The sequence below is a fragment of the Rhinopithecus roxellana genome, chromosome 8 (assembly GCF_007565055.1).
Source record: "Rhinopithecus roxellana isolate Shanxi Qingling chromosome 8, ASM756505v1, whole genome shotgun sequence".
NCBI lineage: Eukaryota > Metazoa > Chordata > Mammalia > Primates > Cercopithecidae > Rhinopithecus > Rhinopithecus roxellana.
The window spans coordinates 110064618-110087117 of NC_044556.1; the positions used below are offsets into that span (position 1 = coordinate 110064618).

Here is a 22500-nt window from a genome sequence, read left to right on the forward strand (position 1 = left end):
TCATTTATTGTACTTGGCTAGGACTTCCAGTACAATGTTAAATGGAAATGGTGAGAGTGGACACCCTTGTCTTGCTCCTAATCTTAGAGGGAAGGCATTTAGTCTTTTACCATTAAGTATGATGTTAGCTATAGTTTTTAGTAGATACCTTTTATTAAATTGAGGATATTGCCTTCTACTTACATATTGCTGAGGATTTTTTATCAGGAATGACTGAATTTTGGTAAATACTTTTTCTGCATCTGCTGAAACAATCATATAGTTTTCCTTTCAGTTTGTTAATATGGTGAATTATATTGATTAGGTTTTTTTGTTAACCAACCTTGCATTCTTGAAATAAACCTCACTTGCTCATGGTATAAAACCCTTTGTATTTGTTGCTAGACACAACTTATTTTTTTGAGTTGGGGTCTCCCTCTCTCACCCAGGCTGGAGTGCAGTGGCATGATCATAGCTCACTGCAATTTTAAACTCCTGGGCTCAAGCAATCCTCCCTTCCACCTCAGCCTCCCAAGTAGCTAGGATTACAGTGTGCCCCACTCTGCCCACCTAATTTTTTTATACTTTTCTTGTGGTGATGAGGTATTGCTGTGTTGCCCAGGCTGGTCTTGAACTTTGGGCCTCAAGCACCTCAGCCTCCCATAATACTGAGATTGTAGGAGTTAGCCACCATGCCTGGCCCTAGATACAGTTTTCTAATATGGTTCTTTAATATTTTATGTAGACTTTTTTTGGTAATGTTCAGGAGGGATATTGGTCTGCAGATTGTTTTGTTTTTTTTTTCAAACAACATATTTGTTTGCTTTTGGTATCAGAGTAGTATAGTATAACTTGGAAAGTATTTCTTCCTATTTTCAGGAAGACTTTGAGTAGAACTATTATTATTTCTTCCTTAAATGGTGGGTAGAACTCACCAGTGCCTCCATCTGGTCCTAGAGCTTTACGTGTGGAAAAGTTGTGAACCACAGATTCTATTTCTTTAATGAATCTAGGCCATTTTTATTATATATTACTTCTTGAGTGAGCTTTGGAATTTTGTATCTTTCAAGAAAGTTTTCCATTCTTATACATTGTTTAATTTACTAGCATAATGTTTACTATCTTTTTGATATCTATAGAAACTTTAGATGAGGCCGTCTCATTCCTGATACTGATCATTCGTATCTTTCTTCTTCCCAGATCATTTGTGCTAGGGATTTACAGATTTTGTTGATCTTCTCAAAGAACCAACTTTTGATTTCATCGATTTTTCTCCATTGTTTTTGGTTTTCTGTTTCATTGATTTCTGCTATTGTGTTGCTTTTTTTTCTTTCTGCTATTATTTTGTCTATAATTTGCTCATCTTTTTCTGATTTCTTAAGGTGGAAGCTGAGGTCATTGATTTGAAGCCATGGTTGCTTTCTGATATAGGCATTTAATGCCCTAAGTTTTGTTTTAACCCATCTTCAGGGATATTCACAAATTTGGATGGATTGCATTTTCATTTCTATTCACTTAAAAACACTTTAAAATTTTCATTTTGAATTTTTCCTTGACCATAGGCTGTTTGGGGCCAAGTTGTGGAGTTTCAGAATATTTGGAGATTTTTCAGATATGGTTCTACATTGACTTCTAACTTGATTCCATTGTATCAGAGAACATGCTTTGAGTGATACGAATCCTCAACATTTATTTAGACTTGTTCTGTGGACCACAATACTCTGTATCTTGGTAAATGCCTTGTGTGCACTTCAAAAGAATGTCTGTTCTGCTATTGTTGGGTTGAATGTTCTGTGTCAAGCAGATATTTGATAGTATTGTTCAAGTCGATATCCTTATGGTTTTCTGTCTACTTGTCATATCAATTTTGAGGTGGGGGTGTTTGAAATTGCCAACTATAATTAAAGACTTGTCTGTTTCTTCATGCAGTTCTATCAGATTGTTCTTCATGGATTAGAACATTAGCCACATAAATTTTTTTATTATGACCACTTAATAATGAATTATCTCATTTATCATTATAGAACATTCTTTTTTGACTCTAACATTTTTCATCTTCAGTCTTTTTGGCATTTTTAAATTGTATATCATAGTTGTCCCTATTTTTGGAGTACACATGATATTTTGATGCATGTATACGATGTATAGTGATCAAATTAGGATAATTGGGATATTCATCACCTCACACATTGATCTTTGCTTTTTGTTGGGAATGTTTATTATTAACTATAGTTCTTCTACTGTCCTATTGAATACTAAAACTAATTCCTTTTATCTAACTGTATGTTTGTGCCTACTAACCAATTTCTCTTTATCCTACCCTCTGCCCTTCCCTTCCCAGCCTCTGGTACTCACTCTTCTACTCTCTATCTCCATGAGATCCACTTTTGTAGCTCCCACATAAGAGTGACAACATGGGATATTTATCTTTCCATACCTGACTTATTTCACTTAACATAATGACTTCCAAGTTCATCTGTGTCACTTAAAATGACAGGATTCCATTATTTTTATGGCTGAATAATATTCCATTGTGTGTGTGTATCACATTTTCTTTATTCATTTACCCACTGATGGACACTTAGGCTAATTCTATATTTTGGCTGTTGTGAACAGTGCTGCAATACACATGGGAGTGCAGATACCTCTTTGATATACTGATTTCTTTTACTTTGGATATATACTCAGCAGTGGGATTGCTGGATCATATGGTAGTTCTACTTTTAAGTTTTTTGAGAAACCTCCAGAATGTTTTCCATGATGGCTGTACTAATTTACATTCCCACCAAGTGTGTGAGCATTCCCCATTTCCTGCGTCCTCTCCAGTATTTGTTTTTTGTCATTTTGATAATAGCCATGGTAACTGAGGTGAGATGATAGCTCATTAAGGTTTTGATTTGCACTTCCCTGATGATTAGTGATGCTGAACATTTTTTCACATACTTTTTGGCCATTTGTATGTCTTCTTCTGACGAATGTCTATTCAGGTCTTTTGCTCATTTTTAATTGGATTATTTGGGGGGTTTTGGCCCATTAAGTGGTTTGAATTCCTCATATATTCTGGTTATTAATCCCTTTTCAAATAGTTTGCAAATTTTTCTCCCATATTCCACATGTAGGTTATCTTTTCACTTTGTTGTTTCCTGTTCTGTGTAGAAGCTTTTTAGCTTGATGTAATCCCACTTGTCTATTTTTGCTTTTATTGCCTATGTTTTTGAGGTCTTACCCCCAAAATATTTGCCAGACAGATGTCCTGTAGTATCTCTCCAGTGTTTTCTTCCAGCAGTTTCATAGTTTCAGGTTTAAATTTAAGTCCATTTTGAGTTGATTTTTATAATGTGGTAAAAGATGAAGATCTAGTTTCATTCTTCTGCATATGAATATCCAGTTTTCCCAGCACCATTTATTAAAGAGATGGTCCCTTCCCCAATGTGTGTTATAGGTGCCTTTGTCAAAAATGAGTTGGCTGTAAGTGCATGGATTTATTTCTGGGTTTTCTATTGTATTCCATTGGTCTATGTGTCTGTTTTTATGCCAGTGCTATACTATTTGCTTACTATAGCTTTGTAATATAATTTGAAATCAGATAATGTGATGTTTCCAGCTTGGTTATTTTTGGTCAGTATTGATTTATCTACTGCGGGTCTTTTGTGATTCCGTAAGAATTTTAAGATTTTTCTTTTCTATTTCTGTGAAGAATCATGAGTATTTTGATAGGGATTGCATTGAATCTGTAGATTACTTTGGGTAGCATAGACACTTTAATAATATTGATTCTTCTAATCTATGAGCATGGGATATTTTTCCATTTTTGTGCTCTTCAATATCTTTCATTGGTTCATTGGCGTTTTATAATTTTCCTTGTAGAGATCTTTCACTTCTTCGGTTGAATTTTTACTAGGTATGTTTTTGTAGCTATTGTAAATGTGATTGCTTTCTTGATTTCTCTTTCTAGTTCATTGTGGTGCAATATTAGGTTGTGTGTTTATTTCATATCCTACAACTTTATTAAACTCATTTATCAGTTCTATAAGTTTTTTGGTGGAATCTTTAGATTTTTCTAAATATAAGATCATGTTATCTACAAACAAGAATAATTGGACTTCTTCCTTTCTAATTTGGATGCCCTGTATTTCTTTCCCTTGCCCTATTGTGCTGGCTAGGAATTCCAGCACTATATTGAATAATTACAGTTTATAATTCACTGCTGAGCATCCTTTTCTTATTCCAGATCTTAGTGAAAGGTTTTCTATTTTAACTTTAGTATGACGTAAGCTGTGAGCGTGTCACCTATGATACTTATCTTGTTGAGGTATGTTCCTTCTATAAATTTGTTGAGGATTTTTATCACAAAAGGATGTTGAATTTTATTGACTACCTTTCCGGCATCTATTGAAGTAATTCATATTTTTTTCCTTGATTCTGTTGATGTGATGTTTTAAACTTACTGACTTACATATGTTGAACTATCCTTGCATCACAGGGATGAATCCTACTTGATTATGGTGAATGGTCTTTTTAATATATTGCTGTCTTCTGTTTATTGGTATTTTGTTGAGGATTTTTGCCTCTTTTTATCAGAAATATTGTCCTGTAGTTTTCTTTTGTTGTTATCTTTAGTTTTGCAAATAAGGTCAGATGGCCTTCTGGAATGAGTTTGGAAGTATTTCCTCCTCTTCACTTGTTAAAAATAGCTTGAGTAGAATTGGTATTAGTTATTCTTTACCTGTTTGGTAGATTTCAGCAGTCAATCTCTGGGTCCCTGGCTTCTCTTGGATGGGAGACTTTTTATTACTGTTTCAATTGACTACTTGCTATTGACCTGTTCAGCTTTTTATTTCTTCACAGTTGAGTTTTGGTAGGTTGTATGTTTCCAGGAATTTATCCATTTTTTCCTAGATTTTCCAATTTATTGGCATACAGTTATTCATAATGGTTGCTAGTGATCCTTTGTGTACCTGTAGTATCAGTTGTAATGTCATCTTTTTCATCTCTGACTTTATTTAGTTGGATCTTCTGTTTTTTCTTAGTCTAACTGAAGGTTTTAAAATGTTGTTGCTTTTCAAAAAACAAACTTTTTATTTTGTTGGGGTTTTTCGTATTATTTTAGTCTCAATTTCATTTATTTCTGCTCCATCTTTACTCATTTTTTCCTACTAATTTTAGGTTTGGTTTGTTTTTCTTTTCTCGTTCATTGAGGTGCAACATTAGGTTGTTTATATTTGGAGTCTATATTTTTAATGTAGGTATTTATTGCTGTCGACCTCTCCCTTAGTGCTACTTTTTCTATATCCCGTGGGTTCTGGTGTGTTGTATTTCCATTTTCATTTGTTTCAAGAACTTTTTAAACTTCATTCTTAATTTCTTCATTGACCCGTTGGTCATCCAGGACCATGTTATTCAATTTCCATGTATTTGAATAGTTTCCAACATTTCTTGTTATTAATTTATAGTTTTATTCTGCTGTGGTTAGAAAAGATAGTTGATATGATTTTGACTTTTTACAGCTTGTTGAGACATGTTTTGTGGCCTATCATATGGTCTGTCCTGGAGAATGTTTCATGTACTGATGAGAAGAATGTGTATTTTGCAGCAGTTGAGTAAAATGTTTTGTGAATATCTGTTAGGTCCATTTGGTCTAGAGTATTGTTTAATTCTGAGGTTTCTTTGTTGATTTTTCTGCCTGAATGATCCATCCATTGCCAAAAGTGAGGTGTTGAAGTTCCTTACTGTTTTTGTATTGCAGTCTACCTCTCCTGTTTAGATCTACTAATATTTGCTCGCTCTCTCTCTCTCTCTCTCTCTCTCTCTCTCTCTCTCTCTATATATATATATATATATATATATGTATATATATCTCCTGCTATTTGGTCATATATTTATAATTGTTATATCCTCTTTCAGAATTGACTCCTTGCTGAATTATTATATAATAATTTCCTTTGTTTCTTTATGTAGTTTTTAACTTAAAGTCTATTTTATCTGATCGAAGTATAGCTAGTCTTGATCATTTTTGGTTTCCATTTGTATGGAATGCTTTTCCCATACCTTCACTGTTAGTATATGGGTGTTTCTATAGGTGAAGTGTGTTTACTGTAGGCAACATATAGTTGGGTCTTATTTATTAATCCATTCAGCCACTCCATGTCTTTTATTTGGAGAATTTAGTCCATATACATTCCATGTTATTATTGATAGGTAAGGCCTTCCTACTGCCATTTGATTACTTTTTTTTTTTTTTTTTTTTTGAGATGGAGTCTCGCTCTGTCTCCCGGGCTGGAGTGCAGTGGCCGGATCTCAGCTCACTGCAAGCTCCGCCTCCCGGGTTTACGCCATTCTCCTGCCTCAGCCTCCTGAGTAGCTGGGACTATAGGTGCCTGCCACCTCGCCTGGCTAGTTTTTTGTATTTTTTAGTAGAGACGGGGTTTCACGGTGTTAGCCAGGATGGTCTCGATCTCTTGACCTCATGATCCGACCGTCTTGGCCTCCCAAAGTGCTGGGATTACAGGCTTGAGCCACCGCGCCCAGCCTGATTACTTATTTTCTAGTTGTTATGTAGTGTACCTCTTTACTTCCTTTTTTATTTTTTGTGGTTAAGTGATTTTCTTTGGTAGTATGTTTTAATTTGCTGCTTTTATTTTTTGTATATCAATTATAGATTTTTTGCTTTAGGTTACCATGAAGCTTACAAAAACATCCTGTAATTATAACAAGTTATTTAAAAGTCATACTGATTTAACTTTTCATTGTAGCAGAAGAAAAGAAACAAATCAAAAAGAAAAAGACACATACACTTTAATTCCCTTCTGTTCCTACATTTTAAATTTTTGATGTCACAAAATCAAAATTTGCCTACATCAAAAATTTTGTAGTTATTATTCTTCATAATTTTGTCTTTTAATCTTCTTAATAAAAATATAAATGGTTTAAATGCCATGATTACAGTATAACAATCACATTAGCATTATTTTTCCTATGCTTTTAAGAACTTCTTTAGCATTTATCATAGGCTAGGTCTGGTAGTGATAAGTGTTCTCTGAGAAAGTCATCTCTCCTTCATTTCTGAGGAGTAACTTTGCTAGGTGCAGTCTCCTTAGGGGACATTATTTTTCCTTTCAGCACTTTGAATAATATCATCTCACTGCCTCCTGGCCTGTAAAATTTCTGCCGGGAAGTCTGCTGCCAGGTGTATTTGATGTCTGTTGTATGTTATTTGCTTTTTTCTCTCACTGTTTTTAGGACCCTCTTTGCCTTTGACCTTTGTGAGTTTAATTATAATATGTCTTGGGGTCTTCTTGTTTGGGTTGAATCTGATTGGTGACTTTTGACCTTCATGTACTTGGATATTTATATTTTTCTCTAGGTTTGGAAAGTTCTGTGTTATTTCTTTTCTTTTTTTTTTTTTTTTTTGAGACGGAGTCTCGCTCTGTCGCCCAGGCTGGAGTGCAGTGACTGGATCTCAGCTCACTGCAAGCTCCGCCTCCCGGGTTCACGACATTCTCCTGCCTCAGCCTCCCGAGTAGCTGGGACTACAGGCGCCGCCACCTCGCCCGGCTAGTTTTTTGTATTTTTTAGTAGAGACGGGGTTTCACCGTGTTAGCCAGGATGGTCTCGATCTCCTGACCTCGTGATCCACCCACCTCGGCCTCCCAAAGTGCTGGGATTACAGGCTTGAGCCACCGCGCCCAGCCTGTGTTATTTCTTTGAATAAGCTTGCTACCTCTTGTCTTTTTCAGTTCTCTCTTTAACTCCACTAACCCAAATATTTGCTCTTTTGATATTGGTCCATAGGTCCCAAAAGCTTTGTTCATTTCTTCGTCTTTTTTTTTTTTTCTCTTCTGACTGTGTATTTTCAAATAGTCTGTCTTTGAGCTCACTGATCCTTTCTTCTTTTTGATCAATTCCTCTGCTATGCTGTATTGCATTTTTCATTTCATTTTTTGAATTTTTTACCTCCAGGATTTCTATTTAATTTTATTTTTTAAATTTTTCTGTGAACTTTCTCTGAGATGTTTCTCTGAGCTTTCTTGAGGTTCACTGAGTTTCCTTGAATTATTTGTCTGAGAGATCACACATTTTCATCACTTTAGGGCCAGTCTTGGTGCCTTACTTTGTCCCTTTGACATTGTATTTCCCTGAATGTTCTTGATGCTTTTGAAGTATGATGATAGCTACACATTGAGAGATTAAATATTTTAGTCTTCCTAGTCTGGCTTTGTTTGTGCCTGTACTTCTTCAGAGGGTCTTCCAGGGATTCTAAGCCCACTGACTATTGTGTTCCCTGTCTGTGATCACCACAGTCATCTCAGCACTAGAGGATACTCTATTCCCAGGCTTGCTGTGAGTCTCACAATGGCTTTCTGGGCCAAATGGACCTAGGGAAGATCCAAGGCCAGTACTTGTGTTATGTGGGAACACTGGCCGCCAGGGACCTGAATCTTGAAGACTGTCCTAGTGTCCCAGACCAGTGTACTTCCCAGCAGGCCTCTGCACAGGTGTGTCCCCGACCAGGATACTTCCCAGCAGGCCTCTGCACAGGTGTGTCCCCGACCAGGATACTTCCCAGCAGGCCTCTGCACAGGTGTGTCCCCGACCAGGATACTTCCCAGCAGGCCTCTGCACAGGTGTGTCCCCGACCAGGATACTTCCCAGCAGGCCTCTGCACAGGTAGGCTGGGTCCCCAACTATAGCAAGAGAGGCAGAAGTTGAGACTAGACCCCTTCAGGATCTGCTGTGAGAAGGAGGCTGATGGGCCTTTCTCATTGGCTGAGACAGGCCTGTGTTACTCAGCAAGTCTCTGCACAAGTGGAGTAGTTTCTTACCCATAACAGGAGGAGCTAAAGCCAAGACCGGGCCTCCTCAGCATCCACTATAAGATGGAGGCTGGCCAGGCGCCTGTAATCCCAGCCACACAGGAGGCTGAGGCAGGAGAATGGCGTGAACCCGGGAGGCAAAGCTTGCGGTGAGCCGAGATTGCACCACTGCACTCCAGCCTGGGGGACAGAGCGAGATTCCATCTCAAAAAAAAAAAAAGGATAGAGGCTGGCATACCTGCTACATTGGCTCAAATGGGCATGTATCTTCTAGTAAATCCCTGCATAGACAAGATAGTTCCCCAACTATCAGCAGGAGGAGCTAGAGCAGAATCCGGGCCCTCTTGGGATCTGCTGTGGGACAGACACTGAAGGGCTCAGCCTCAGCTCAGAGGGGTGTGTGTCAACCAGCAAGCTCCTATACAGGTAGAATAGTTATCTGACTGCAGAGAGAGGGTCTGGAGCTGTGACTGGGCCCCCTTGGGATCTGCTGTGGGACAGAAGCTAGAGAGCCCAGTCTTGTATCTGAAGGTATGTCTTTCCCAGGAGGACACTGCATCAATAGGATAGTTCCATGACTGCAGCAGGAGGTGCTGGACATGCTTCCCTGCAGGTCTTAGCATAAATGGGATACGTCTTTGACTGTCTTCAACCTCTTTTGTCTAATACTGGTAGATTTACTCCAACTCTTAGGGTTACTGTTTGCCTTATCCACACTTACACGTTTAAACTATTGTTTATTTCTATTTGAAGTGCATTTCTCATAGGAAGCATATAGTAGTGCCTCACTTTTTTATCCAATCTGGCGATTTTTGCCTTTTAATAAGGGTATTTTAGACTATTTCAATTTCATGTGATTATTGATATAGTTTGGTTCAAAATATTACTTTTCTGTTTTCTATTTGTCCCATCTGATCTTTCCTTTTCTTCTGCCTTCTTTTGGATTTATTAAACATTTAAATGGTTCCAATTTCTATCTTTTGTGGGTTTATTAGCTATTACTTTTATTGTTTAATTATTGCTTTAGTGTTTGTAACATACATGTTTAAGTTACCACAATCTAAATTAAAGTGATATTATACCACTTATATAAGGAATAGAAACCTTACAATAGTATACTTCCATTTCTCCCCTCTGACTTTTGTGTTACTGCTATCAAAAATTTTAATTTTACATATGTTACTCACACATTACATTGTGATTTTTGTTTTAATAATAATCTTTTAAAGAGATTTAAAGTAATGAAAATTACATATTTACCCATGTGGTTATCATTTCCAGAGCTCTTCCTTCCTTTGTCTATATTCCTGGTGTTTTTGCTTATGGTGAATTCTTTTAGGATTTTTAAGTCTAAAAATATCTTTATTTCCCTTTTGTTTTGGAATATACTTTTGTTGGGTGTGTATTTCTAACTTGACAGTTTTTAGTATTTTAAAAACATTGCTCCACTGTCTTCTCACCTGTATTATTTCCAATGAGAAATCTGCCATCATCCCTGTCTTTGTTCCTTTATATGTAATGTGCTTGTTTCCCTCTGGCTCTTTTCAAGATTTTTCTTTATATCACTGGTTGTGGGCAGTTTGGTTATGATATGCCTTGATACAGTTTCTCCATTAGTGCTTGGGGCCCACTTAGCTTCTTGGATACATGGGTTTATCATTAAATGTGGGGAATTTTTAGCCATTATTTTTCTCAAATGTTTTATTTGTAGCACACTCTGTGTCTTCTCCTTTAGGGGCCGGTAACACAGAGCAGACACTTGAAGCTGCCCCTGCAGCTCTTTTTTCCTGTTTTTTATTTGCTGTTGTTTTTTCCCCTGTATACTTTATTCTGAATAGTTTTATTGCTAAATCTTCAAATTTGCTGATTTTTCATTCTGCAATATCTAATCTGCCATTCATCTCATCTAGTATATCTATTTTTATCTCACACATTGTAGTTTTTATCTCTAGAGGTTCAGTTTTGTGTCTTTTTTTTTTTTTGAGACGGAGTCTTGCTCTGTCGCCCGGGCTGGAGTGCAGTGGCACAATCTCGGCTCACTGCAAGCTCCGCCTCCCGGGTTCCCGCCATTCTCCTGCCTCAGCCTCCCGAGTAGCTGGGACTACAGGCGCCCGCCACCTCGCCCGGCTAGTTTTTTGTATTTTTTAGTAGAGATGGGGTTTCACCGTGTTAGCCAGGATGGTCTCGATCTCCTGACCTCGTGATCCGCCCGTCTCGGCCTCCCAAAGTGCTGGGATTACAGGCTTGAGCCACCGCGCCCGGCCAGTTTTGTGTCTTTTTAAATATATATTCCATGTTTCTACTTAACTTTTTGAATGTCTGAAATACAGATGAAATAACTTTTAATAAATAGCTGCTTCTGTCAATTCTAACATCTATGCTAATTCTAGGTCGGTTTCAGTGATCTCTTCATTATGGGTTTCATTTTCCCGAGTCTTTACTTTGTAAATATTCTTAAGCTTTGTTTCAGAATGCAGTTGTGTTCCTTGGAAACAGTTTGATCATTTTTTGTTTGTTTGTTTTGCTTTTAATGTGTGTTAGATGGGATCAGGTCAGTGCTCAGTCTGTGGCTAAGTATGGAAAAGACTTCTGGGTGTTCAACCCGATGCCTGTGAATCGTGAAGTTTTCCAGGTTGGCTGTTAGGAAGTGGCGCGATTCCTGGCTTTGTGAATAACATACGTAAAATTAAACCATCTCCAGCCTCCTTAACTGGTTCATGTCTGAGTCTTGAATAGTTTTCTCACATGAACGTTGTGTTAGCCCCTTCTGCATTGCTGTGAAAGGATACCTGAGGCTGGGTGATTTATAAAGAGGCTTCTGCTGCTCACAGCTCTGCAAGCTATACAAGAAGCATGGCACCAGCGTCTGCTTCTGGGGAGGCCTCAGGACGCTGACGATGATGGTGGAAGGTGAGACGAGAGCCGGCGTGTCACACAGCAGGAGAGAGAAGGGGGCAGGTGCCAGCCTCTTTTAAACAACTAGCTTTTGCATGAAGTGAAAAAGCAAGAACTCACTCATTACCATGGGAAGGGCACTAAGCTGTTCACGAGGGTTCCACCGCCAAGACCCAAACACCTCCCACCAGGCCCCATCTCCAACACGGAGGCTCACATTTCAACACGAGGCCTGTGATTCTCAGTGTTGGAACCTGCTGGGAGGTGTTTGGGCCATGGGGGTGGACAACCCATCTTCCCCATTGAGGATCACATTTCAGCATGAGATTTGGAGCGCACAGACATCCAGACTATGTCAGATGTGCTGATCAGCACTCAGTGGAACCCTTGACGGACCTTCTGCTAATCTCTAAGAGTTCTTTCCTCTGCAGTACTCTGTCTTGTAAATTGTTGCCACCTTGGTCTCCCGGTACTTTGGCAGCAGAAGTACTCGTGGGCAAGTTCCTTCACTTCTGAACTGTTATTTTCTCATCAATACAGAAAGGATAATAGCATGTAGCTTATGATTTTATCATGGGAATTGAATGAGGCTGATGTTTGTACAGCACCTGGCACTTGGCAGATACTCAGCAAATATTTGGGTCTTCCCTGTCTCTGCACCTGGTTGTTATTTCTTCCTGATTTTTGCCTTTGGTTTGCAACCTGATTCCTGGCTGAGCTTTAGGTTGGGTTCTGTATAATGATCAACCAAAGCTGGTAATCACTCGTGAGCCATTCAGATGTTAACTTGATGAGTTTCAGAATTCTGCTGTTCAAATGGCATTTAGGTAGAAATGTAGCCTCCTATAATTAGACATTTATTTTCTCCAAAATCTCATTCAGTTCAACCTGCAAGAATTATTTGAATTCATTTATCTGTAGTGTGAATGTCAGTAGACTTTAGAAGGTCAGTGGTGTGTGGTGAAAAGAATTTAAGAGGACCAATGCTATTTGCAACCCCAGCATGATTTTGCTGGGGTTTCTAGAACTTCAACCTTTTACTCCTCCTTTTCATTTTTCCTCAGGTTTCCCAAGGAGCTACATGAAGAACAGATGAGTGTTTGTCAGAACTTAACCATTTCTCTTTTATCTTCTCTTATGTGGCAGTGTCTGGAGGTCGCAGCCGCCTGCATCTCATTGATCTCGGCAGCTGTGTGAAAGCTCTTAGCAAAAATCGAGAAGGAGGCTCAGGACTGTGCCTCTCGCTGTCTGCTCTGGGCAATGTTATCCTGGCTCTCGTCAATGGCAGCAAACACATTCCATACAAGTAAGTGACACTTCTACTCAAAGAATGCGGTGGGGGTAAGCATGGTGTAGGACACTTGGCTCTGTGCTATCTGGGGAGAGGTGTGCCACAGAAGGACAGCCTGGACCCCATTCTAAGTTCAGTGCCAGAGACCAGCCTTAGCTAACAGTTGTGTAATGCATGATCTCCCACATTCAAAACTTTTGGAAATACTTAAATCTATTCCAGTTCTAACTTGAGGCTGCTCAAATTAGAGGAAAATAGGAAATTATCTCAGTTGCGTTCTCCACTCGCAACTGAAGGGGGTGGGTCATTGTCACCATAAGAAAGATGCGCCTGTTTCATAGTGATGAAAATGAGGGTGGAAGACTGGCTTACCCTTGGGGTAGGGCCACCAGACTCAACCAAAAAAATATAGGATATCCAGGCAAATTCGAATTTCAGATAACCAACAAATAAGGTTGTATTATAAGTATGCACCCCAACATTGCGTGAGACACTCCTGGTGTCATGTATTTTATCTGGCAGCCCCATCTAGGGAGTTTAGAAAGCTGGGAGAATTAGCACCCGCCTTCCCATGCAAATGTTTAGTCACTTCCAGGATCCTTCCTGTCTCTTTATTGCTGCTCCAAGACAATTAAATTACAGCCGCTCCTATGTCTGGCAGAGACAAAGCCACTCCACCACCATCACCCCAACTAAGCGTTCTCATTGGACCGTGTGGTGGCGGGCCATTGACTGGCTGTCTAGGCTTCTGCCAAGGCCCAGCTGAGCCTCTTACTAGCTGCATGAACCTTCATTCTTCCTAAAATGAGGGCTAAAGCTATACATGTTACTTACATCACAGAAATATAAGGCTCAAAATGATAAAACATGTATAAAAGTTTATTGTAGAATTTAGGACACTATGGCCAATAACCTCTGATGAAAGTCTGGTAACACCTATCTGGTCAAGCCTATCCTCACCTATTTAAAGGGAAAATAACACAGACCTTACAAGGTTGCCATGAGGATTAACTAACTGTATGTGGATTCATGGTTTTATCTATAAAAATCCTACAAAACCTAAGTTACTTGTGTGGGAGGAAAAAGTCGAGCAGTGTATTCTATAATTACCAAGATTCAGGATGAGTGCTGGAGTTTTTCTTTCCCTCAACCCTATGGACTGACTTTAGGAGCTTAAATGGGGGTTACAATCCTGTCCATCTCATTTCTAGAAATTTGGAATCCTAGTTGGATAAACCCAGAAATGGTTTTCCCAGCTCTTGTAACAACACTTTTCTATAGGAAAACATTTTGAAGTTGAAGAATTATAGAGTTTCATTTGATGTCAATTCTGTAGTTGAATAAATTCAATGGGTGGGGAGAAAGGGCAGGGGAGGGCAACCGTTGGAGCTGGAGATGAAGGGAAGAGTTACTGGCCCTCACTGGTTTTCATAAAATGAGAATCATGCCTGTTAATGTCATAACTTCATAGATCATGGTGTAAATAAAATTCCAAATTGCACCTTATTAGGAGGTCATTGATTACATATTTTACTTATAGGTTTTCCACTGTTTCTGCAGGGCGACATGCTTTTATGATTTCTATAAATAGTTGTTGAATTGATGGTGAGAACATAGATGCAAGTAAACATGAAACTATTTGTAATTTAAAGTAACTTAGTTAGAGTTGGGTTTTATTATAACTGACTAGGGAAACATTAAAAATTGTTTTTATGGCCCAGTGTGGTGGCTCACACCTGTATTTCCAGCACTTTGGGAGGCTGAGGCAGGAGGATTGCTTGAGCCCAGTAGTTCGAGACCAGCCTGGGCCACATGGCAAAAACCTGTCTCTACAAAAATCAGCCGGGCGTGGTGTTGCATGCTTATAGTCCCAGCTGCTTGGGAGGCTGAGGTGGAAGGGTCACTTGAGCCCAGGAGGCAGAGGCTGCAGTGAGTTGAGATCACGCTACTGCACCAGCCTGGGCAACAGAGTGAGACGCTGTCTCAAAAAAAAAAAAAAAAAAGAAAGAAAAGAAAAAAGAAAAAATTTGTATGAATTGTTCAAGCCTGTCGTTAATTAAGCATATTTTTAACATGCTGGACCTACCACCTGGCCACCTGCGCTCCTGGGAGACACCTGCACTCACCAGTCCCTGCAGACAGCTGCCTGCCTTCATTCCAGGAATCCCCTTCCTTCTATTGTGGCACTGAGAGAGTAATCATTAAAGTGTTTCTGTGTCTCAAGCACAGACTAGCATCCATGCGGTCTCAGCACAAGACCCAATCCTGGAGCTGTCCCGTGGCCTGGTTGAGCTATTGATGGCGTGGGTACAGACTCACCAGCTGTCCTTGCCCTGCCCTGCCTAACACACCTCATTGAGACCTTGCTGGGTTACCTGGTGCCGGAAACATGGCGGCCTGGCGGTCCAGCCAGCACTGTCCTCCCCGAAACATCCACTGGCCGGTGCATTTGTTCTGCCACCCCTCAGTGTCCTTAACGCCCTTTGTTGTGCGTGATCTTAAAAAGACCCTTGCTGTAATGTTTTCTCTGAATCTGGGCCACAGCCTAGATTCAATATTTAGCACCTGCGAATTTATATTTACAAAGTGATTTATCAACTAGAAACCGTCCTCTTTTGAGGTACAGAAAGATAAGGTGAAGATTTACTCAAATCACCTGGCCAGTGGGTGGCGGGATCAAACTGCCTTCCTTTTCACAGCTTCAGAGGCCTTGACGGTTCCGAGCTGCAGACCCACGCCCCCTTCTCATCAAGCTCTCTAAAGTCGGAGCTGCCTTTGCTCCGCACGGCAGGGGAGCCCAGCACAGCAGGAAGGCCCAGATTTCTGGTATCAGTTCCATCATCGCTCTGAAGCCACATTATGCAGCATTTTGTTAGCATACTAAACACCTTCAGGGTGTCAAACCTTTTCTTTGAAATGGGTTCCTTAGAGAATGGGAAGTTTCCTGCCCTTGCGGTTTCCTGTTACTCCTCCTGCTCACTTACGGGGCAAGAAAAATAGAAACAAAGATAGAAAACCAAATTCCATCTTCTCTTCCTTGCCCCACCCCCAAAACACAGACACCCCACTACCTCTCCATTTGTCTCCCCAGACATCTCTGTGCTTGGAACCTGCGTTACTTGTGCTTGCTCCTGGGAAATGCACTGGAATGTGCACAGAGGGGCTGTAGCCTGTCTTCATTCCTCTTCATCATTTTACCAGGCTATTTGTCATGTGAGCAAAGCCGGAAAGTGAGTTTGGATTCATTACCCATCCCAGGCATTCCCACAGGCACCCTCTGTGTGCGCTGAATGGGACTTTGCAAATGATATTGCCCTTGAAGATGCAAGAGACGTGGAGCAGGTTTCCAACCTCAGCCATTACATGGCACAGGCACATTGCACGGCACAGGCTTGCCGGCCAGTCCGGGTGCCGTAAGTCGGCCCTAAACAGTGGCACCATTCAGAAAAGCATGCAGGCAAGGCAGGGAGACCACCAAGGACTCCAGCCCCTCATCAGTTCTGCACTGAGAGGCTGCACAAATTACGCTCTAATTTCTGAGAGCCTCCACATCTAGGGAACCCTGCCCTCATTTGAGCATTCTGACAGTGCATTTGCAAATCTTCTTTATTCGGTACAGTCATTTTTTGTTCCTTACCGCTCTTGGGCACCAAGGTGCTAGGAGTCTTCCCATTTAATGGATAAGAAAAAATAGGCAGAAGCATTGAAATGACTTCTCAGGCCAAAACCCAGTGTTTCAGGCACACCCCACAGGAGTTGGCCCCCAGAAGAACTGCCGCAAGGATCTGTCAGGGTGAACTGAGCTTCGGCTAAAGCGTGTTACGTCCCAGCTCATCTGAAGGACCGCAGCCTTTCGAGACTCAGATTCTAACCGCGACCCACTTCTCTCAAAAATAGAATTTCTGGTTCTCTTAGATGTTGCCTTGCAAAGGGCACGGACTCTTAGAAACCACACCTTTCACGCAGGGCTCCTGCAAGCCCTGAAGCATTTACCTTCATTTATAACTGCTACTCCATATGGAGAAAGAATTCCTTTAATGGGTCATATGACCTGTTTGCTTATTTGCCAACTTGGTGTTTCTAAACTCTATGTTTCTAAACAACAGCTAGTTGCTAATGTCTTGGCTGCCCTTTAACAAGAACTCGTGAAAGTCATTCTATGGCCCTCTCATGTTGTGCCTGTCTGAGATGTTTCTCCCAGTCATCTTGAAAAATGGTGCTACATAGCCATCCCGTCGTGGAAATGATGGCTACATAGCCATCCATCGCGGCACCTCCCTCTTACGGGTTTGGTCTATGGTTCAGATCCAGACCTAATCCTTGTTTGTTGAGATCAGTCACTGAGGCACTTTGGGTCTCAGCAGCTGTGCTGAGCTCGCCTCCTCCTCTCTGTGGTGGATCGCAAAGCTGCAGGCCACAAGCAAACACCACAGGCAGCATCCACTTCCAGAAGCCTGTGTTCCACAAAAGCAATGAGCACGCCCATCCTCAGGGGCTATAAAGGAAACTCTTTTCCTCCTAAGGCCCCAGTGAGGAATCAGGAACCAAGGTCATCTTGAAGCTTGTAGCCTCGGAGCACAGCCATTCATTCCAAGCAGCAGGCAGCACTAGAAGCTCAGGTTCAAGTCAGTGACTTGAAAGGAAATGACACTTCATAAGTAGAGGCAGCTTTTTCAAAATGCAAGCGCCTCTTCTGTTCCAAGAGAGGGTGGGGTGCTGGCACCTGCGGGTCACACTTGTGGCAGCAGGCCCAGCACTGGCAGGAACTTCAGGACGAGCCTCTCTGAAGGATACAGACATTCCCCTTCCTTGCCTGGAGAAGCGCTTCTTCCTAGAGCCCATGGAGATTTGGGCTTAGTCTCTGCTTTCTCAGAACTGGAAACCCAGTACTCAAGGTCTGGGAAGCTGGAGAAAGGGGCTCTACATGGCTGTTAGCTACAGCGGGTCCCAAACCCCCAGGCCACAGACTCGTACAGGTCCCTGGCCTGTTAGGAACCGGCCTGCACAGCAGGAGGTGAGCAGTGGGAGCATGACCGCCTGAGTGTCGCCTCCTGCCTGATGAGTGGCACTGGATTCTCATAGGAACTTCGTGCTATTGTGAACTGTGCGTGTGAGGGATCTAGCTTGCGCGCTCCTTATGAGAATCTAACGCCTGATGATCTGAGGTGGAGCAGTTTCATCCCAAAACCATTCCCTACTCCCATTGGGTCCATGGAGAAATTGTCTTCCATGAAACCTGTCCCTGGTGCCAAAAAGGTCAAAAGGTTAGGGACTGCGGAGCCACAGTGTTCAATTCCCATCTCACGCAGGAGAGGAAAGACTCTTCCTCTGGACTTGGATGTATGTTATTTAGATGTACCATGAAATTAAGTAGATATTTGTCAGGAAAAATGCAAAGGAGTATCAGTTCTCCAGATTTGTTTAAGATAGCATGAAACAGGGAGATGTTCATGTAAGTATCTTTGTGTGTGTGTCTGTGTGTGTATGTGTGTGTGTGTGTATGTGTCTGTGTGTGTGTATGTGTCTGTGTGTGTGTATGTGTGTGTGTGTGTCTGTGTGTGTGTGTATGTGTGTGTATGTGTGTGTGTATGTGTGTGTGTATGTGTGTGTGTGTATATGTGTGTGTGTATGTCTGTGTGTGTGTGTGTCTGTGTGTGTGTGTATGTGTGTGTGTATGTGTCTGTGTGTGTATATGTGTGTGTGTGTGTCTGTGTATGTGTCTGTGTGTGTGTGTCTGTGTGTGTGTATGTGTCTGTGTGTGTATATGTGTGTGTGTATGTGTCTGTGTGTATGTGTGTGTATGTGTGTGTATGTGTGTGTATGTGTCTGTGTGTGTATGTGTGTGTATGTGTCTGTGTGAGAGAAAGACATATGCATATTTAACCTCCTTTAAATGTATATTAATGCTGTATTATCTCCTCCTGATTTGCAGGGAGAATATCAATTTAGAACTATTTGCACAAACTCCAGATGCCAGTTTAGAGCATTCCCTGTTTAGAAATAAAATAACTAAAGTCTCGGGTTGCCAGGCAACTGCAGCAATGATAATTCTTAGTATTGCTGCTTTAGAAATACTCGCTTTTATACATTTTAATGACTGTGAGGATACAGAGAACGTGAGTTCAGAATGTCACTGGGACATCGAAGTCCCTTTTCTGTGAGATTTTTAGCATTCTCACTTGCTTTTATTTTCCCTCTTAGCTCTGTTTGCTTCCTTGGCTAGCGGTGTCTTCATATTTAGCTATAGAAATCTCGAGAGGTTGTTATTATTTTCTTAAGAGTTGAGGCAGAAGCTGCCACTAAATTAAGTCTGCCAGGCTCATTATAGAACCACGCCAGTCACTCAGGGAGAAGTGACACCTTCTGAGGACTGGCTGCGGTCACAAGCCCTGGGTTCAAGCTTTGGTTGTTCAGCCGCTGGTTTGACACATGAACTCTACACCTCATCCTTTTCATTCTCAAGAGGACCATGCTCTAGCCCCTCTCAGAGCCTCACTGAATTGGGAACAATATCAGGTCCCAGCTCTGTTGTCATCTCTTGGCAGCAAAGCCACAGCTCATGTTTTTGTCTGTCCATTGCAGCAGCCGCTGTGGCATAATGGGACACGACGATCTCAGGCCTGGTGTCTAGAAATTGGAAGGCGTCTTCCTTTCCCTTTTGGCTTTTCAAGTTTATCTTCCTTTGTGTCTAATGTCTGAGGTTATTATTAAACTCTTTCCGAATTCTGAACCAATGATCAAATAGATACAAGAGTATGATTAGGAATTAAAACCCTGCTAATCCCAGCAGAGTAGGAAAGGGTAGACAGCCCTTCCTCAACCCCCATGGCCTGAGTAGAGGAGAGAATGGCGTGGCCTGCAGGCGAAGGACAGAGAGACAGTGCCAGCTGTCACACCCAGGCTCACATTCACCAGCCTCAGCAGTCAGACCTTCTTCCTTTCTCCCTTGGAAGAAGTGAATAGAAGGGCAGAACTGAGAGCAGGAACTCTGTCTTGCTTGCTAAAGGGGTAGAAGTTCCTAATGCCTGGACTTGCAGGACCATAGGGAGGAGGAGAAAATGATGTCTAGTACTGATTTCCTTGCATTTTAGCTACACGGAAGGTAGTTAGCACGGTGCATGAATGAGCCCCCAGGGACAGTATTTCACATCGTGAACCCCACAGCTCGGGCGTTGTTCTTCCTGCGCCTCACAAGCTGTGCTAAATGCCTTATGGATATTTAATTCTGACCACCTGTGACATAGGTACTGTAATAATCATACTAGTATCACGGATGGGGAAACTGAGACACAGAAAGGTTGAGTATCTTGTCCAAGTTCACACAGCTAATAGGCAACAGGGCCTCACTGCCTCCCAGCTTATCACCTCCACCGAGTACAGTTTCTGGAATATTGTGGTGCTTGGTCAACATTTGTTGCAATAACAAATGGGGTACAACAGAAGATCAAACATACCCGCAAAGCTTGCACATGTGTAGTTGATTATAAGTAAAAGCACAGGACTGGCACAGTGGCTCACACCTGTAATCTGAGCATTTTGGAAGGCCTAGGCAGGAGGATCACTTGAGCCCAGGAGTTTGAGACCAGTCTGAGCAACATAAAGAGGCCTCATCTCCACCAGAAAAAATTAAAAACTAGCTGGGCATGGTGGCTCACACCTGTAGTCCAAGCTACTTGGGAGGCTGAGGTGGAAGGATCGCTCAAACCCAGAAGGTTGAGGCTACAGTAAGCTATGATCATGTCACTGCACTCCAGCCTGGACAACAGAGCAAGACCCTGCCTCCAAGTGAATGAATGAATGAATGCACTGACCCAAGGGGTAGGGCTGATGGTAGCCAATTCATACATTCAGGTCAGTCTCCTGGTCTCACCTGTTTCTGTGATTGCTAAGCCAGGCCGATGGCTAGATACCCATGGCAATGAAGAATGTCAAATACAAAAGGTAAAAAAGAGAAAGAAATCTTCCTTTCAGGACCCAAGCTACTTATCAGGGCTAAATCAAAAATACCAGGTAAGAATGTAATGATGGGGGATGGGGAGGGGGGGCAAAAAATAAAATTAAAAAGAATGTAACAAGCAATGAGACGCTCCTGACTTTGAAAGTGTGCAAGGCTCCAGGTAGATTAGAAGGCATCCTAACCTCACTAAGTGGCTGTCAGTGGGGCCTGACAGTCTGGGTCCCCTGTTCTGGGTACCGCCAATGGAGGGTGTCCTCTCAGAAAGTCTCAGCCTATTTCATAAGCTTTAAAAAAAAAAACTCTATAATCTTTCTTGTGAAAGAGCCTGAAAGTTCATGGAGCTTCCCACGCCGCACTGATGGGAGAAACTGCCAGACTCCACCAGGCTCTCTCTGGCTCCAGGACCCCCACGAAGGCCTCCTGATCTATCTGGGGCAGCTCCTGCGGGAGAAGCGCGACCATTTCCCACAGTGGAGAAGCAGACACTGGGCACAGCCCACTGATAAGACAGCTTCCACCTCCCGCCCCTCCGGGGTCTGCAGCGGCATTCCTGAGTGAATAGGTTCAGGTCACAGTGCCAGAGGTTATCACCCAGGCTGTGCCTTGAAGCTTTGCTGAGTACAAGAAAGGTAGGGAAGAGATAAACGAGAGGTGAGAATGACAGGGCTGGCAAGTGAGATCATGAGCTTTTCCTCAAACATCTGGCTAAGAATAGAAGCTTTGGGAAATTCCACAATTGGCAGATAAGATGATCAACCTCTCAGCTCGAATTTGGGAAGTTTCTTCAGACTGAGCTCCCAGAGAAGTATGTGTGGTGGAATCGCTGTGCTTTCTAAAGAGATGGATTGCAGCCTGCGCTGTAGAGCTAGTGCTGAGCGGAGGCCAGGCGACATGGATCCTAGCGCCCCTGCCACGGCTAACCTCACACACTCAGACGCTCTCCCTGAGCTTTTCATTTCTCCATCAGCAAAATCACAATCGTTCTTACTCCTTGTCCGCCTCAGAAACATACTGTAGGTTCCATGGAGACGATGTCTGTGATAGACAAAGAGACCTGCTTCAAAGGCAGAAAGGTCACTGTTTTATCATCTTTCAGAATTGTGTAGCCCACGTGATTCTGCCACCATCCTATTTTCTGTGCATTCCTTGACTTTGAAAGTATGGATCTTTTTTTTTTTTTTTGGCCAAGTGGATTATAATTACCATCTATTGAAATGAACCCTCATGCATTTATTCAACAAGAGTTTGTGTGCCTAACACACAGTGTGGCTGCCTGATACAGATACTTAAGAGCATTCTAAAGGCTCTGCACGAAAGTGAAGTCATGATGTAAGGAAGCAAAGGACTCTGCCCTCAAACAGTCCAGTGGGCCTGAGAATGAGTCAGGGGTGAGGGTCTGATGCTGCTGCACCCCTAGTTGTATCTGTGTATCCCAGTGACTGGGGCGTGATTCAAATATTTAAAGATACTCCTTTTTCATACGGCCTTTGAAGGCAAGCCGAGTACTTCTGGTGTGCACTTAGAGAGGTGGTATGTTTTTAATGCTGAAGTAAAACTTGTCTGTG

The 22500-nt window shown here is 41.8% G+C and overlaps 1 protein-coding gene across 1 annotated transcript in view; it reads left to right on the forward strand.

Annotated features, from left to right (window-relative positions):
• The window catches only part of KIF26B (kinesin family member 26B), a 555398-nt gene that overhangs the window by 475424 nt on the left and 57474 nt on the right, over positions 1-22500 (forward strand). Inside the window, exon 10 of the mRNA XM_030936739.1 lies at positions 12834-12993. Coding sequence (XP_030792599.1) covers positions 12834-12993 — 160 coding nt within the window. The remainder of the gene's footprint in view (positions 1-12833; positions 12994-22500) is intronic.